This window comes from Trachemys scripta, chromosome 9, assembly GCF_013100865.1.
Source record: "Trachemys scripta elegans isolate TJP31775 chromosome 9, CAS_Tse_1.0, whole genome shotgun sequence".
Lineage (NCBI taxonomy): Eukaryota > Metazoa > Chordata > Testudines > Emydidae > Trachemys > Trachemys scripta.
The window spans coordinates 104815218-104831742 of NC_048306.1; the positions used below are offsets into that span (position 1 = coordinate 104815218).

Here is a 16525-nt window from a genome sequence, read left to right on the forward strand (position 1 = left end):
GGGGGGGGGGGGGGACCTGGCCTGGGGTAAGCGATGGAGGGTGGTATAAGCTGGGTGGAGACAGGGCCCTGGCATGGGGGGAGGGGAGCCAGGTGGTACGAGGTGCAGTGTGGGGTGAGAGGGGCCAGGGCACAGGGTGAGGGAAACAGCGGGGCTGGCATGAGGTTGGCAGGGCCCAACATGGTGGGGGAACGTGGCACGAGGTAGGGGGTGCTGCAGGGGCCTGGCCTGAGGTGGAAGGAGCTGGGTGGTATGGTGTGGGGGGAGTCAGAGGGGACTGGTACTAGTGGGGAAGCTGGGAGGGAGCTGGGGCTCTGGCATGGGGTGCAGGGAAGCTGTGGGGGACCTGGCCTGGGGTAAGCGATGCTGGGTGGTAACTGGTGGGGGGAGACAGGGCTCTGGCATGGGGGGAGGGGAGCTGGGGGCGGGACCTGGCCTGGGGTAAGCGATGGTGGGTGGTATGAAATGAGGGGAGACAGGGCTCTGGCATGGGGGGGGGGGGGGCTGTGGGGGCGGGACCTGGCCTGGGGTAAGCGATGGTGGGTGGTATGAGGTAGGGGGAGACAGGGCTCTGGCATGGGGGGAGGGGAGCTGTGGGAGGGGGGACCTGGCCTGGGGTAAGCGATGGTGGGTGGTATGAGGTGGGGGGAGACAGGGCTCTGGCATGGGGGGAGGGGAGCTGTGGGGGCGGGACCTGGCCTGGGGTAAGCGATGGTGGGTGGTATGAGGTAGGGGGAGACAGGGCTCTGGCATGGGGGGAGGGAAGTGGTAGCAGACTGGCATGAGGTGAGAGGAGCTGGGGTGGGGGGTACAGAGTGAAGGGGAGTAGGGGGCACAGGGAGGCTGGACTAGAAAGCCCTGTCCTGGGGCGAGGGGTACAAGGTTGAGGGGCTTTCCTTGTCACAGTGTTTGGCTTTCTAGCACAGGGGACGTGCCTGTCCAAGGGAAGCTGTGACCCCAACTCTGCACATGGAGAAAATGCCAGCAGAAAATGCCTTCTCTCGATCCCCTCTGCTCCCGTGGTGTGGAAAGGGGCATGGGGCACTTAATACTCACAGCTTATGGGATTTTCAGCTGAAACAGGAGGCTTCAGGAGGCACCCCTGTAACCTGAGACACCAGGACCTATTCTGGCCACCACCCCTGTTTCTTTGCGGTCACCACTCCTGTTCTCAAATCACCCAGCTATTTTACAAGCACTGGGGGGTGAAGTCTCCCCCCCTCAGCTCCCCTGGTCTGTGAGCTGCTCTTGCTGCTCCCTGGGGAGAGGTGTGTGGAAGCTGTTGAGCTGTCTCTTTTACTATATCTTTTTCCATTCTGTCTCTCGAGGCCTCACGATGCCCCCCAAGCGAAGGCAGAAACTGCAGCAAGAGCAGAAGGGGCAGCCAGGTGTGGCTGCACCCCTGGAGGGAGCTGCTGAGGGGGCTGTAGCCATCAGGGAAGAGGTGCTGCTGCAGCAGGAGTATAGCCGCCTTTGCAAGGAGCTAGAGGACATGAAGGGGGCACGTGTTCAGCTTCGGGAGGAGAACGAGTTCCTGCAGCAAGAGGCCCAGCGTCTCCGTGCTGAGAGCCAGGAATTCATGTGCTATGTGGCCAAGCGGGCCCAGCGGCGCCAGGATGCCATCATCTCCCTGAATGATCAGAACAAGCAGGCCCTAGAGGAGATCCGCAGGGAGCAGCAGGAACTGCTCACCCTCTACCAGAGGAAGGAGGCAGCTCTGCGGGAACAACTGTTGCACAAAGAGGGTGAACTTCTCCGCCTCAGCAAGGAGGTTGAGGGCCTGCGGGAGATCCAGGCACTGCAGCAGGAGCAGGCTGCCCACATCAGGGAGCTGCAGGAAGAGCTGGTGACCACCAGGCAGCAGCACACTCAGCACCTGCAGGAGACCAAAAGCCATTTCCTGCACGAAAAGGCTGCCTTTGAGCAGAGGTCCCAGCAGCAGGTGCTCTGCCTGCTGCAGCAGGCACAGGAAGTGGTTGCACGGTGCATGCAGGAGCATAGCCACCAGGTGAAATGTGAGAACCAGGAGCTGCGGCAGGAGCTGCACCAGCTCATCCAGCGATCACGCACACTGCATTTACACAAGCGCCGGTTAGAGGAGCAGGCACAGCAGCTGCTGCGAGAGCGTTGCTACATGCAAGACATGGCTCGCCTGTACCACACCCACCAGGGCAAGAAGTAGGCCCCAGCTGTGACCCCAGGAACGAGCTGACAGAGAGGTGGCCACTACTCACTGCCATGACCTGCTTTTGGTATTAGAATTATTTAGCTCAGGGGTTCTCAAACTGGGGGTCAGGACCCCTCAGGAGGTCACGAGGGTATTGCATGGGGGGTCACAAGCTGTCAGTCTCTACCCCAAACCCCACTTTGCCTCCAGCATTTATAATGGTGTTAAACATATAAAAAAGTGTTTTTAATTCATAAAGGGGGTCGCACTCAGAGGCTTCCTATCTGAAAAGGGTCACCAGTACAAAAGTTTGCAAACCACTGATTTAGGTCCACATTCTTCAGTAACAGCTTTGTTAATAATCTGAGAGGGAAATGAAATTCCCAGAGGATACTGAACTGGGAGGAGCTATAACTGGGGGGGAGGTGGGATAGCTCAGTGGTTTGAGCATTGGCCTGCTAAACTCAGGGTTGTGAGTTCAATCCTTGAGGGAGCCATTTAGGGAACTGGGGTAAAAATCTGTCTGGGGATTGGTCCTGCTTTGAACAGGGGGTTGGACTAGATGACCTTCTGAGGTCCCTTCCAACCCTGATATTCTATGAACTTCCAACAAAAAAAGATCTGATCCAAAAGGCTTTAGTGAGACATTGGCAGGGAACAATTTATCCAGCTATCACACATGGGTCTTATATGGGCACCATTGCTGAAGTATCTGAGTGCCTCACAAACATTAACCTATTTATCCACAAAGCAGCACTGTGAGGTAGGGTGATGCCATTGTTGGATGTTTTTCTAAAAGATCTGCTCTAGGGGATGTTTTCTGGCTTGTGTTATACGGAGGTCAGAGTAAATGATCACAGTGGTCCCTTCTGGCCTTGGAATGTGTGAATCTATGAATCTGTTATCCTCATTTTAGAGCCTGTGGCAGAGCATGGAATTAATCCAGGTCTTCTGAGTCCCAGGCTAGCATTCTAACCCCCGTGCTATCCCTCTGCACAGAGACTGATCCTGGGCCAGCTCTTGTGCTACCCTGCTGAGTCTTGTGATCTTTAGAGAGAGACAAGTCTTTTATTGGAGCAACTTCTCTTGGTGAGAAAGACAAGCTTTTGAGCCACACCAAGCTCTTCTTCAGATTATCCCCCTCCCCCCCGCCAGCAACGTGCCCCTGAAGTTCCATCTCCCCAGCCAGGACCATGTCCCCAATGTATATCTGCAAGAAGAAGAGCTCTGTGTAGCTCGAAATCTTGTCTCTCTCACCAACAGAAATTGGTCCAATAAAAGATATTATCTCATCCACCTTGTCTCTCTCGTATCCTGGGACCAGCACAGCTACAATTACACTCTTGTGATCTTTGGTATTTCTGGAATCCTGTGATTAAAAAAAAAGAAAACTCAGATTTTCTCCTAAATAACGTGTTTTTTTCCTGTCTAATACCAGAAGAACAAGGGGACATTCAGTGAAATAAAAAGGTGGAAAAATCAGAACTAACGAAAGGAAATACTTTTTCACTCAATGTGTAATTAGACTGTGGAACTCACTGCCACAGGAAGTCATTGTGTAAGGAGAAGGCCTTTTCCTGTAGCCATATTACAAGGCCTAAAGCCTAAGCTTTTGTCTGTAGCTATATTAGAAGAGCAGCAGCCATTAGCTAAGAAGCAGGAAGTCACATCCCATCTAAATGACATGAAAACACTGTAATATCCGGCTGTGAAGAAGGAGATCCTGTCCCAGTAACACCACTATCGCCAGATAAAGAAACAGAGCTTAAGATGGTTAAAGAACACTTAGTTTGCTAGCGTCTGTCTGGCAAGAAGTCACTTATCAATAGTCGTGGTTGTGAAATCCTCACTTCTTTATTGTTTTGTCAGTATGGTCCCCTCTTCCCTATTGTTTGTCTGATGTATGATCTCTGTCTGGTTCTTTGATTGTTTCTGTCTGTTACATAATTAATTTTGCTAGGTGTAAATTAATTAAGGTGGTGGGGTAGAATTGGCTAGAGAATTTTGTTACAATATGTTAGGATTGGTTAGTAACTTTTTAGTAAAATGATTGGTTAAGGTATAGCTAAGCAGGACTCAGGTTTCACTATATAAATTGGGGTCCAAAAAAGTTTTGGGAACCAACTCAGGACTCAGCCCCATCAGAGCTGCCAGACCGCAACACTCTGCCAATGCCACCATGTAGAAACTGGAATCCCCCAGATGACCTGATCCTGACTGGCCCTCAAGAAAAGTTCATCTGTCTTACTGGGACTGGTGAACATTGTATGTGTAGTGTGTGCATTCTGTTTTTGGTGATTAATAAATAGAGGATAAGGATATTACTGTGTAAGGCTCTTTCACTGGTAAAAGGTCCTGCAAACCCGCAGAAAATTGACAGGGTTACGCCTGAGGCCTAGGAACAGGGTAAGTGTGGGTTCTCCTTGAGGGTGTGAGTAACAGAGAATTTTATGCAGGTAACAAAGGGATTCAAAAAGGGATTGGACATTTAGATAGATGAATATCCAGAGTTATATTTAATGGTAACAAAAATTTAGAGGAGATGATAATTACTGTAGAATTCTGTCCTTGAAGGAGAGTAAGGGGACCCTGACCAGCACATCCCAGTCTTCCTTGGGGAAGAAAGGCATTAATTTATTGTTGCTTCTAGCAGTAGAAACAGGGTCATGGATTCCTGCAGTCTCTTAGGGAGTCCCCATTTCTGATGCAGCAATTTTTCTCTCAGATGGAATTCAAAGTATTTTTTTGTGTCATCTGTAACAAGACTTTCTTCACCCTCAGCTCCTGGAATTTGCAGGGAGGCTGCAGGGTTGGTGCTGGGGGTCATGGGCACTTGGGAGGGACTCTGCAAACCCAATTTAATTGGAAGATTTTTATTCCCCAGCATGTCTCTATTGAGAGCCTGGGGAGTCTCAGCAAGAGGAACTCCAGCTGGGCTGGGTTGCAACTGGGATTCCAGAGAGAGCTGTGTAAGAGCCATCTTTGGCCTAGCCTCTTGATTCTCACCCTCCAGTGAGGCTAACTGCCCTGGCAGGAACAGGGCCCTAGAGGGCTCAGCTGCATCACTCTCAGTTACTGACCTACTAGAGCCAGCTAGTCCAAGAAATTTCTGTCCTTCCTGGACAAAGTTAGATTTTGGAACCTCCTCTCCACTGGCATGTGAAAGCAGCTGTGAGTGTGACTGTTCTGGAGGATTGATGGCCCTTAAGAGTCCCTGGGAAAATCCCCCTTGGCACCTATGGGGTAATTTTTGAGACCCACTGATCCTGCTTACAGGGCTTTTTTCTGCTCCTGAGCTGGGCTTTCTCTTCCAGTAAGTGAGTTGGGCAGGGTGAGGTCTCATGGCAGGAGAGGATTCCTGGAACATGTAGGAGACATCCCATTTCATCTCTAGCTTCGTCCCGAGCTCCAGGTTCGGGTTACATTGTCCTTTGTTATTTCTGAACCGTGTGTCCATGAAGCTAGTTCCAATTTCACTCTGAGCCCCATTGAGGAGAGCCGGTTGTGTGCTCGCTGGACTTGTACCCAGCAAAAATGTCTCCCCGGAGCCCTCAGTGTCTTCTGAAAGGTCACAGTTCTCCTTCCCTCCCTGGAACTCCGGGTGCTTTTTCTTCTTCTCCCCGATCACTGGCAGCTCAGTTGCATCTGGGTTGAAATTCATAGACCATTCCAGCAGCAGAGACTCCTCTCCTGTTTTACTCTGTGGACATGTTCGGGTCTGACATCTCTGAAGATGTCTCATGCTTCCAGCTATAGCTGTCTCAGATGTAGTGTCTAGTGTCACTGTGGTTTGTCCACTGCCTTCAGATCTCTGTGCTATCAGACAGATCCTGCTAGTACAGGCCTCTGAGCTCCCACATGAAGCTTCACAAAGTCCTGTATGTGTAGAGGTAGATATAGGAACCTTCTCATCAAGCATGGGCTCCTGTTTGGCTGCCTCAGGAGGAATAAACCATTTCAAAGCCTTCTGGATTCTCTTGGGAAGGCCCCATTTGTGATGCACCATTTTCTTTCTCAGGTGTCGCTCAAGGTGCTTACGCCTTTCTGCCCTGAAGAGTGGCCGCTGGTACTCTTTAGACTCCAGCAGCGCAGTGCATTCCAGGAACTCTGGGATGGATGGGATGGATGCTGCCAGGGAGTTCAGGATTATATATGGCAAGCCCCACAGGAGCTGGAGTCTCTTTTTTCTGATGTGTGTGTTCAGCTGTTCTTTCACATCCTTCATGAGCAGCAAAGGATGAAGCAGAGAAGACTCCACAATAGCACCACTGCCTCTGCTCAGAGGAGGTGGGAAGGGACAGGGGGACTCCATGACTCACCACTGCTCCTGGTGCAAGCCTGCAGCTGGTGATTCTTTGTCTTGGGCGGTGGTAGCTTTAGGCCTCGTTCCTCTCTCTCTTGATCCAAGGTTCTGAGGCTGCAGCATGAAAGCTGCTGAAGACTCAGGTTCCAATTCCTGGCCTGTTAATTGTAAAGATGATAGTGTATAGGAAAATGCATGGATGATTGTGACACAGACACCACTGATGCCAAGTGGCAAAAGAGTTCACTGTTCTTTACAAACAACTCCTGGCTCAGACCTGACAAACTTACTACACATTATACATGGCTTTCATGGGAGTTATCCTTGAAAGGCAGTTGGTGAGGTCTCTGCTGAAAGCTTGTAACTTATCAATACTTATGATTGTGAGAGGTGTATATGGGTAATGTTTAAGGAACAATGTGACTATATTGAAAATCATGCCCTTATGGTCTTGGAGTAAAAGGTAATCACCAGGGAATCATGTGTCTGGGTGAGGACCCATTCAAGCGGGAGGGAGTTGTCACTGCACCATGGCTAGCTTATTATGTAAAATATTGTTCAATTCCCTACCCTTGCCTCATCCCAGAGCAGTCAAAGGAAAACCATCACAGACAACTGCTAGCAATCAAAACCACATGGAGGTAAAAGGGAACATTATAGCAGACAGGCAAGTGCCCTGTGTGTGGATAAAGACAGAAGACTGATTAGGTATATCACAGAGTGGAGAAAAAGACACTGCATCCTTTCACTGAGGAGACATCTTGTTGAACAGGAGTCTTTCGTGAACTATTGGATTCTGGTTCCTGGGCAGCCAGACAGCTCTGCAACAGACTGAACTTTGGTGGGGGAGGCGGAGGGGAAAACTTACTTGATTAGAGGGGAAAGGTTACTATTAATAAGTGTAGGCCCTAGTTTATTTTATGATTTTTTTGTATTCTAATCGTTTGTTTCCATCTCGCTCTCTGGTTTCTAGTGGAGCCTCTAGTCTTTCTTGTAATAAAACAAAAGAATTTATTTAAGTGCTTACAAGTACAGTTTACACGAGTGGTGTTTTTAAGGTAAAACTGGGGTACACTGCTGGGGGTACACTGCTGCTTTGGGATGAGAGGTCTGGGCCTGGATATCACAGAGGAATACTTCAAGGGGACTTGGGTGCACCTCTTGTAAACTTGAAGGTGAAGGCAGTGCTGGCATAGCCGAGGGGAGTGCTTTAGAGGCTCATGGGCGACGGGGGGGGGGGGAGGAGGGAGAGATCAGGGAGCTGACATCCGGCTACCAGAGGGAAGACTCCCCCTCACTAGTGGCAGGGGGTAACGAGGGGATCTGCAATCCTGGGACCCTTGAGAACAATCACAGTGCTATTTCAAAAGCAGGGGGAAGCTTTTGCCAGATGCTTTTGTATTTCTCTGTTGAAATGGAATGTGAAGAGTGGAGACTCATAAATCCTCATCCAGACTGCTGGTAAACAGGGAACAAACACCTTCCCTGAAGGAGGGAAGACCAAAAGAGAGGAGACTCTTGTGGTTCAATAGACTTTATAGGGGAAGGGAAGCAAAGGGAGCACTGGGTTTAGGATGTCTTCACCCATCAGTGCAGCTTGTTCCCACCCAACACTGCACTGCAGCATATTAGATCTCCCTTACCCTGAAGCTCGGGACATGCCTCCTCAGCTAGGACCTGGCAGTTTCCCGGAGTGCCCTGCTGCCCAGCAGCACTGTCCTCCAGGGTGAGACAATGCGAGCTTTACCCCCAAGAAGTTCTGAGTGCTCTGACACCACCACTGTGAGGTCATCACTGCATCACAGCTGTGCTGGGCTGGAACTTCCCTGGTGGGAGCCTGAGTCTATTTTCTTGTACTCTAACCAGACTGGAGCAGATGCTGATCAGAAAGCACCCCTCCCTCTGTGACTAGGCACTAGCATGACAGGCACATTACACTGGAATAGTCATCTCTAAGCAATATGATGAGACTCACGAGCTCGGAAGCTAGACAGACTGTGTGAATTGCTCCCGCAGGAGAGAAAAGACCTGGGGGCCCTCACCATCGCCAGCATTAAATGCACAATTCAGACGGCTGAATTAACCCTTCCCTTTGCAATGTATTATAACTCTTACACATGCAAACACCAAAGCACTGTAAATGAATCAAGCTATTGTTTCTGTAGGTTAGAGGGGACAAGGAGCTCTTGTTATTGCTAGTTTTAATCTATGTGCGAGTTGCTCTAAAAGAATGGTCTCCAACCTTTTTACGCCCAAGATCACTTTTTGAATTTAAGGGCAACTCAGGATCTACCCTGTCCCTTCCCTGAGGCCCCGCCCCTTCCCCAAAGCCCCACCCAATCCCCCCCCACCCCAGGCTCGCTCCCCCCACCCTCACTCACTTTCATCAGGCTGGGGCAGGGGATTGGGGTTCGGGAGAGAGTGCGGGGTCTGGCCTCAGGCCGAAGGGTTCGCAGTGTGGGAGGGGGCTCTGGGCTGAGCCTGGGGCAGGGGGGTTGGGTGCAGGAGGGGGTGTGGTGATGCAAGCTCTGGGAGAGAGTTTGGGTGCAGGAGGGGGCTGGGTCTGAGTGTTAGGGTGCAAAAGCGGGTATGGGGTGCTGGCTCTGGGAGGGGGCTCAGGGCTGGGGCTTCAGGTGCAGCCTCCCGCTGGACAGCACTTACCTCTGGCAGCTCCCAGTTGGCAGTACAGCGTAGCTGCCACTAAGGCAGGCTCCCTGCCTACCCCGGGCCCCACGCTGCTCCTGGCAGGAACCAACGCACCCCTGCGGCTCCTGGGGTGTGCGCGGGGGGCACGTGGCTCTGCGTGCTGCCCGTCTCTGCAAGCACCACCTCCACAGCGCCCATGGATTTACTAAGAACAAATCATACCATCCCAGCCTGATTTCCTTCTTTGACAGGGTAACTGATTTGGTGGATAGGAGGAATGCAGTGATATACTATACCTGGACTTCTGACACAGTCCCTCATGATATTCTGATAAGTAAGCTGGAGAAATGCCGGCTCAACAGAACTACTATTAAGTGGATACATAATTGGTTAACAACTGCAAAGAGTAACTATTAATGGACTGATGTCGGATTAGAGGGAAGTCTCAAGTTGGGTTCCACAAGGATCTATTCTGGGTCCGGTGTTATTTAACATCTTTATTAATGACCTGGATATAGGAATGGAGAGCATACTGATCAAATTTGCAGATGACAACACTGGGGCGGGGGGAGGAAGGGGAGGTGTTGCCAATACTTTGAAGAATACAACTAAAATTCAGAGGGATCTTGATAAATTGGAGAACAGGACTAGACACCACACAATGAAATTCAACCAAGACAAATGTAAGGTGCTACACTTCAGGAAGAAAAAAGAAAAGTGCAAATACAGAATGGGGGACAATTGACTTGGCAGCAGCACTGCTGAGAAGGACCTGTGAGTTGCGGTGGAACACAACCTCAACATGAGTCAACAATGCTATGCTGCTTCAAAAAAAGCAAATGCAATTGTAGTTTATATTAACAGAGCCATAGCAGGCAAGTCACAGGAGGTTAGGTTAGGCCTCAGCTGGAGTACTGTGTCCAATTTTGGTCACCAATGTATAGAAAGGATGTAGAGAAACTGGAAAGGATTCAGAAGTGAGCATCAAAGATTATCAACGGGGTGGAATGCAAGCCATATGAGCAGCAGCTGAAGGAACTGGATATGTTTAGTTTGGAAAAGAGGTGGTTAATGGGGGGACATGATAGTGGTCTTCAAATACTTGCAGAAGATGGAGAAAAATTGTTCTTTCCACAGAGGGCAGGACAAGAGGCAGTGGGTTCAAACTACAGCATAACAGATTTAGATTAAACCTCAGGAAAAACTTTCTTACAGTAAGAACAGTAGGACAATGGAACAGATGCCTAGGGAGGTCATGGAAGCTCCTTCACTGGAGGTTTTTTTTTTTTTTAAAAAAAAAAAAGACTTCTGTCTTGGATGGTTTAGATTCAACAAATCCTGCATCCTATGATTCTATGTCTCTATGGTAAGCTAAGGACTTCCAGTGCTCTGTTCCAGCTGACTATTAAATCCTGCTCTGTTTTGAAAATCCTGCTTGGGTGTCACTGCAAATACTTGCTGAGGTGCATTAATCCCTGGACTGTACAAGCCATTACCAGGAGTCAAGCCCAGTTGGACTTGCTGAGAAGAGCGCATAGTGTGACGCAGGAGTGCTGGAACCCAGATGCTCAGTCTAGGAGGCTGTGAGGTGCTATGGTTTACCCCCAGCGTAAGGAGTGGTCTCCCTTGGGGGTCTGCCACACTGAAGGGGTTCCTCCAAGAGACTGATTAAAAGTTGGGGCATAGCACAGATCCTGTGGTTCTGTGACAATAACTAAATTCTATTAATAAGGCAAATAGATAGCAAATCAATCTACATTAGAAGCTACGAAGTATGGAATATTGAAAAGGGAATGAAAGACATCAGGGAAAAATTCCTGGTGGGAAACGCTAGGGTCAATAAGAAGGATTTTTTTAAAAGTATATTAGAACAAAAGAAATCCTAGCAATGGTATAGGCCCATTACTAGATGGAGATGATAACATGGTTAATAATAATAATACAGAAAAGGCAGAGGTGTTCAATGAATATCTGTTCTCTATCTGAAAAGAAGCATTACGATCTATTTGTATCACGAGGATAATGAAGTACTTTCCAGTCCTTTAGTAACCCAGGAGGATGTTAAATATCATCTCTGGCCCCACTGATGTTAATTCTTAATAAATCTTAGATACTGGGAAAATTCCAGAAGATTGGAAGAGTGCTAATATTGTGAATCACATTCAGGACACCTACACCCGTTTTTCCTCTCTGTGATCCAGCAAGCACACCCATGCTATACTTCAGGCTCTTCAGCGGTCACCTCTCAGGTGGAGACATGCGTCACCTGACAGCAGTATTATCACACTGCACAACTTCCTGCCTAGCCTGTGAACTCCCTAGCAAAGTCATGATGCCTAAGCAGGCTTGTTTTACTTTTCTCCTCAGGGATGGTAAACAGTGCAATTGCTATAGTTAAGCAATCACACAGCTTTTTCTAAGTAAGCACATTTATTCTAAAGGTAAAAGCATTACAGAGGAAACATATTAAAAACAAGAAGAGATCTTACACACGTTAATAAACTTACCAGAGATTAACTTGTCCCACAGAGAAGGGCTCTGATTGGTGGTAAGAACGGCCACACTGGGTGAGACCAATGGTCTATCTAGCCCAGCATCCTGTCTTCCAGCAGTCGGTGGTGTCAGAGGGAATGAACAGAACAGGCCAATTATCGAGTGAGCCATGCCCTCTCATCCAGTCCCAGCTGTTGGCAGTCAAATTAGGGATACCCTGAGCATAGGGGTTCTGTCCCTGACCATCTTGGCAAAAGCCATTGATGGACCTATCCTCCATAAACTTATCTAATTCTTTTTTTTAATCCAATTATACTTTAGGCCTTCACAGCATCCCATCAATGAGTTCCAAAAGTTGTGTGAAGACATACTTCCTTCTCATTTTAAACTTGCTCCCTATTAATTTCATTGGGTGAACCCTGGTTCTTTTGTTATGTGAAGGAGTAAATAACACTTCCTTATCTCTTTCTCCACACCATTCATAATTTTACACACTTCTATCGCATCTCTCATTAGTCATCTCTTTTCTAAAGTGACCCATCCCAGTCTTTTTAATTTCTCTTTGTATGGAAGCTGCTCCATACCCCTACTTATGTTTGTTGCCTCTCTCTGTACTTTTTCCAAGTCTATTATGTTGTTTTTGAGGTGCGGGTGACTAGAACTGCATGCAGGATTCAAGGTGTGGGTGTATCATGGTTTTATATAGTAGCATTATGCTATTTTCTGACCTATTAGCTATCTCTTTCTTAATGGTTACTAAATGTAGGACTTGCTGGAGCCCCACGTATAACTAACAGTGTGAACCAAAGGACGTGAACCAGAGTGGTCCTGATCTTGGCAAAATAACCACACACTAGATATTGGCCAACTAAGTTAGCACATTCCTGACTGGAGAGGATGGTACAAAAACACCTAAAGTTCTCATGTAACTACGTAAATACATTCTTAAGAGATGGTACAGGAACACATCAAGCCCCTCATAAGATAAGGATGGGCTGACAGAATAATGGATATGGATGTTTTGTTCAAACTAGCGGGTACAAGGTGTAGGGTTGGTAACTAGCAATGTCTGGAGAGCAATATGTATCAACATATACAAGAAGTCATAGGAGGGGCACCTTTGTCCAGCCTAGGGGGCAGCAGCCTGGTGCACGGACTGAGCTGGTACCATTATCACGGGCATACAATGTGTTAGTGTACCTGAAACCATGAAGCCAGGGTGCTAGTACCAGGCTTTGTTCGCAATAAACCTGGCAGAGTGCCTTTGCTACCAAGCTGAGCCTGTGGTCTTTCTTTATGAGTAACACTTAAGTCTGCTGAATTAGTAGGCTGCACGCTCTCCTTGTGAAGCTAACACCAGAGCTCCACGAACAGATGCACCGAGCTGCTGTAACAGCTTAGCAGCCTTGACAGCACTGCCACAGGAACAACATTCCTCAGCACTGAACTAACATCCTGTTCGCTTTTGTGTCTTTTTCGCACATTGAGCAGATGTTTTCAGACAGCCAGCTGCAATGACTCCAAGGTCTCTTGCTTGAGTGGTAACAGCTAATTTAGACCCCATTGTGTCATATGTATACTTGAAATTCAATGTTGATAAATACAAAATAATGCACATTGGAAAACAATCCCATCTGCCATTTTGTTGCTCAAGTCACCCAGTTTGGTTACCTTTGTAACTCTTCATTGAGTAATTTTGTATCATCTAGAAACTTTGCCACCTCACTGTTTACCCATTTTTCCAGCTAATTTATGAATATGTTGAACAGCACTGGCCCCAGTACAGCTCCCTGGGGGACGCCACTATTTACATGTCTCCATTCTGAAAACCAGTTATTCCTACCCTTTGTTTCCTATCTTTTAACCAGTTACTAGTTCACGAGAGGACCTTTCCTCTTATTCCATGACTGCTTAGTTTGCTTAAGAGCCTTTGGTGAAGGACCTTGTCAAAGACTTTCTGAAAGTCCAAATTACACTATCCATTGGCTCTCCCTTGTCCACATGCTTGTTGACTCCCTCAAAGAATTCCAATAGACTGGTGAGGCATGATTTCCCTTTACAAAAAGCTGTTGACTATTCCCCAACAAATCATATTCGTCTCTGTGTCTGATAGTTTTGTTCTTTACTACAGTTTCAACCAGTTTTCCCAGTACTGGAGTTAGGCTTACCAGCTTGTAATTGCTGGGATCACCTAGGAAGCCTTTTTAAAAAATTGGTTTCATATTAGCTACCCTCTAGTCATCTGGTACAGAAGCTGATTTAAATGACAGGTTGCATACCACAGTTAGTAGTTCTGCAGCTAGAGGCCAAGTGCCAGCGGTAAGGCTCACCAGCGGAGTCAGGAATTGAAGCCCAGGGTCACCTAGAGTGAGGCAAGGCAGGAGGCAGCACTGGGTCCAAGGCTGGGAACAAGCAGGTGCAGGAACTATCAGTCATGGGCAAATGGCTTGAGCTGCTGCTGCTTGGCTTAAGAGCTGGTCTGCTGACCCTTCTAATCAATCGGGTAGTGTAACCAATTAGGCCAGCTGCGCCCATTAGGTTGCCTGGAGACTGGCTTAGCTGCAGATCCTGATTCCTGACAAGCAGTATTGCCCCCCAACCCAAGGGCACCTCCTAGATCTAGGTCTCGGACCCAGTTTCTTAGGATACTTCTGATGGTACTCTCACAATAGGTCCTGAACATGGATGTTTCTACTGGTTCCCTAGACTGTTTGTCCAGACTGTGGCCTTCCCAGTCAACCGGGTACTGGAACCTTCTCTTAACTTGCCGAGAGTCAAGGATTGGGTGGACCAAGTACTCCTCCTGTCCACAGACTGTTAGGGGTGGTTGTTTGGTACAGGTTCTTGGCATAGGGCTTTAAAAGTGAGATATAAAAGAGGGAGTGGATCTTTAAGGACTTGGACCACCGTAACCTAAAAGTTACCAGTTGATCCAGTCTATAACCTTGAAGGGGCCCAGGTACAGTCAGTCTAGTCTGGTGGACAGGCAGCTCGAGCTGAGTTCTGGGAAGAGAGCCACACCTTGTCCCCTACAGCCAGATTGGGGCAGCCTAAAGGTCTTGGTGTTTATGGTGCTTATAGATTTCTTTTGTGGACTGCAAGTATTCATTGCATTCCCGATTCACTAAGAATAGATGGTGTGCTAAATCTCTGACAGCCAGTACTGGAGAAGACAGGGGCAAATCTGGGTGGAAGCAGGGGTGAAAGTTATAGATTTCAAAGAATAGGCTGTGGAGTCAATGTGTGGACTGCATAGTTATATGCAAATTCAGGGTAGCACAGCAAGGGAAGCAGTCATCCTGGTGATAGCTCAAAAAAGCAGTAGCGATACTACTCCCAAGATTTGATTGATCCTCTCTGTTTGTCCATTAGTCTGTGGAGGACAGGCAGAATGGGCGAGGGACTCGATGCCAAGAAGTCTTAGAAATTCCTGCCAGAATTGGGAAATGAACTGGGGACCCTGGTCCAATATAACGCCCATGTCTAAGCCATGGTCGCAGAAGGCATTTTCAAGGAAGTGCTAAGCCATCTCCCACGCAGGAGGAACAGCAGAATGCGGGATGAAGTGCACCATCGTTGTTAGGAAGTCAAAAACAACAGGATTACCAAGTGTCTCTGTTTCAGAGTAGCAGCCGTGTTAGTCTGTATCCGCAAAAAGAAGAACAGGAGTACTTGTGGCACCTTAGAGACTAACAAATTTATTAGAGCATAAGCTTTCGTGGACTACAGCCCACTTCTTCGGATGCATATAGAATGTGTCTCTGGGAGCTTGGCAGTTCTACAATGAAGGCCAGGTTAGTGTATACCAGAAATCTCAGATTTCAACCCTCTGAAAAGGGGAAAGGAGGAAGGCAAGTTATCCCTTGAAAGGCAAGGTGCCCTTACAGACTTGCCTCACAGCTCTAAAATACCAAAACCCCAAGGATGTGGTTAAACTAAAAGCCTATGTTACGGAAAACCCTTAAGTAAAGGAAAAGCTGCAAAGGTTCAAAGGGAATATTGAACAAGCTGACCTAAAAAATGGTCTATCTAAACAAAAACTTAACAAAAATGACTGTGATTGTACACTTGTGATAACTTTGCTGTTAATATAATTTTGCTGATGCCAAAAACTGTAAAAATGTATAATGTGCATGTCTTATGGGAAAAATCCTCAAACATGCTGGAAGTGCTACATAAAAACACACCATGTAATAGAAACCCTTATAATTATGCTGTTTGGTTCAGTAAGAACATACTTTGCATTAGAAAGCCTAATAATGTTGAGGTTTCACAGCTAATGCCTATGCACAATCCTAAAACTTTCCACAGCAGAAAAACCATTACAAGCTTGGACTGCTGTGCAAGAAGAGAAACTGAGGTACAACATCTCACAGCCTTCATGGCTGAATGTCAAAGTGCTCTCTGGAGAACACTGATGTCTATGTTAAGTTAGCACATAAATATGGACTAAGTTGTCAACTTGGGCCAAGGCAAGCATCAGTGATTTGGCCTTTCAAACAATTCAATATAAATACAGCTCCTATCAATATTGGAAGGTCCTTAAGGTGTATCCAGGAGCTCTAATTGCTCCCTTCCACACCAATCTCGCATTGGGGGTGTGACGTTATCGGATTAAACCATGCAAACCATTGTTGCTACCACTGTTCTAGAATTGCAACAAATCTTATACAAAATGTAATGCATGTCCGGAAAGGGTTAAGTATCCTGCAGATAAATGATCCAGTTTCAACCATTAGAGACATGTTAGAAAGGTATGCAAATGGTAATTAGGGCCATTCCATAGTAGATAGGCTAGAATTTTGAAATGCAAACCTATATTATTAGAAGTTAGAAGTGATACTAAGTGTCTGAGTGTACTCATAAATGTTAGCCATGTAAACAGACACTTCCTGTCTGTCACTGTAGCTACTGAA

At 47.5% G+C, this 16525-nt stretch overlaps 2 protein-coding genes across 3 annotated transcripts; one reads left to right on the top strand and one right to left on the bottom strand.

Annotated features, from left to right (window-relative positions):
* Nucleotides 1–847: 847 nt before the first annotated feature.
* Nucleotides 848–2365, top strand: LOC117882832 (coiled-coil domain-containing protein 166-like). Its single transcript, XM_034781664.1, has one exon. The coding sequence runs from the start codon at nucleotides 1337–1339 to the stop codon at nucleotides 2180–2182; it is 846 nt and encodes a 281-aa protein (XP_034637555.1). The 5' UTR covers nucleotides 848–1336; the 3' UTR covers nucleotides 2183–2365.
* A 2295-nt stretch (nucleotides 2366–4660) lies between these two features.
* On the bottom strand, nucleotides 4661–13160 carry LOC117882826. 2 transcript variants are annotated; one of them, XM_034781651.1, is made up of 2 exons: nucleotides 11624–13160; nucleotides 4661–6628 (listed from the first exon to the last, which is right to left on the bottom strand). In XM_034781651.1, the coding sequence occupies exon 2, from the start codon at nucleotides 6477–6479 to the stop codon at nucleotides 4797–4799; it is 1683 nt and encodes a 560-aa protein (XP_034637542.1). In that variant the 5' UTR covers nucleotides 6480–6628; nucleotides 11624–13160; the 3' UTR covers nucleotides 4661–4796. The 2 variants fall into 2 exon arrangements, with proteins under 2 accessions (XP_034637542.1, XP_034637541.1); XM_034781650.1 differs by lacking the exon at nucleotides 11624–13160 and adding an exon at nucleotides 7041–8769.
* Between the last annotated feature and the right edge of the window lie 3365 nt (nucleotides 13161–16525).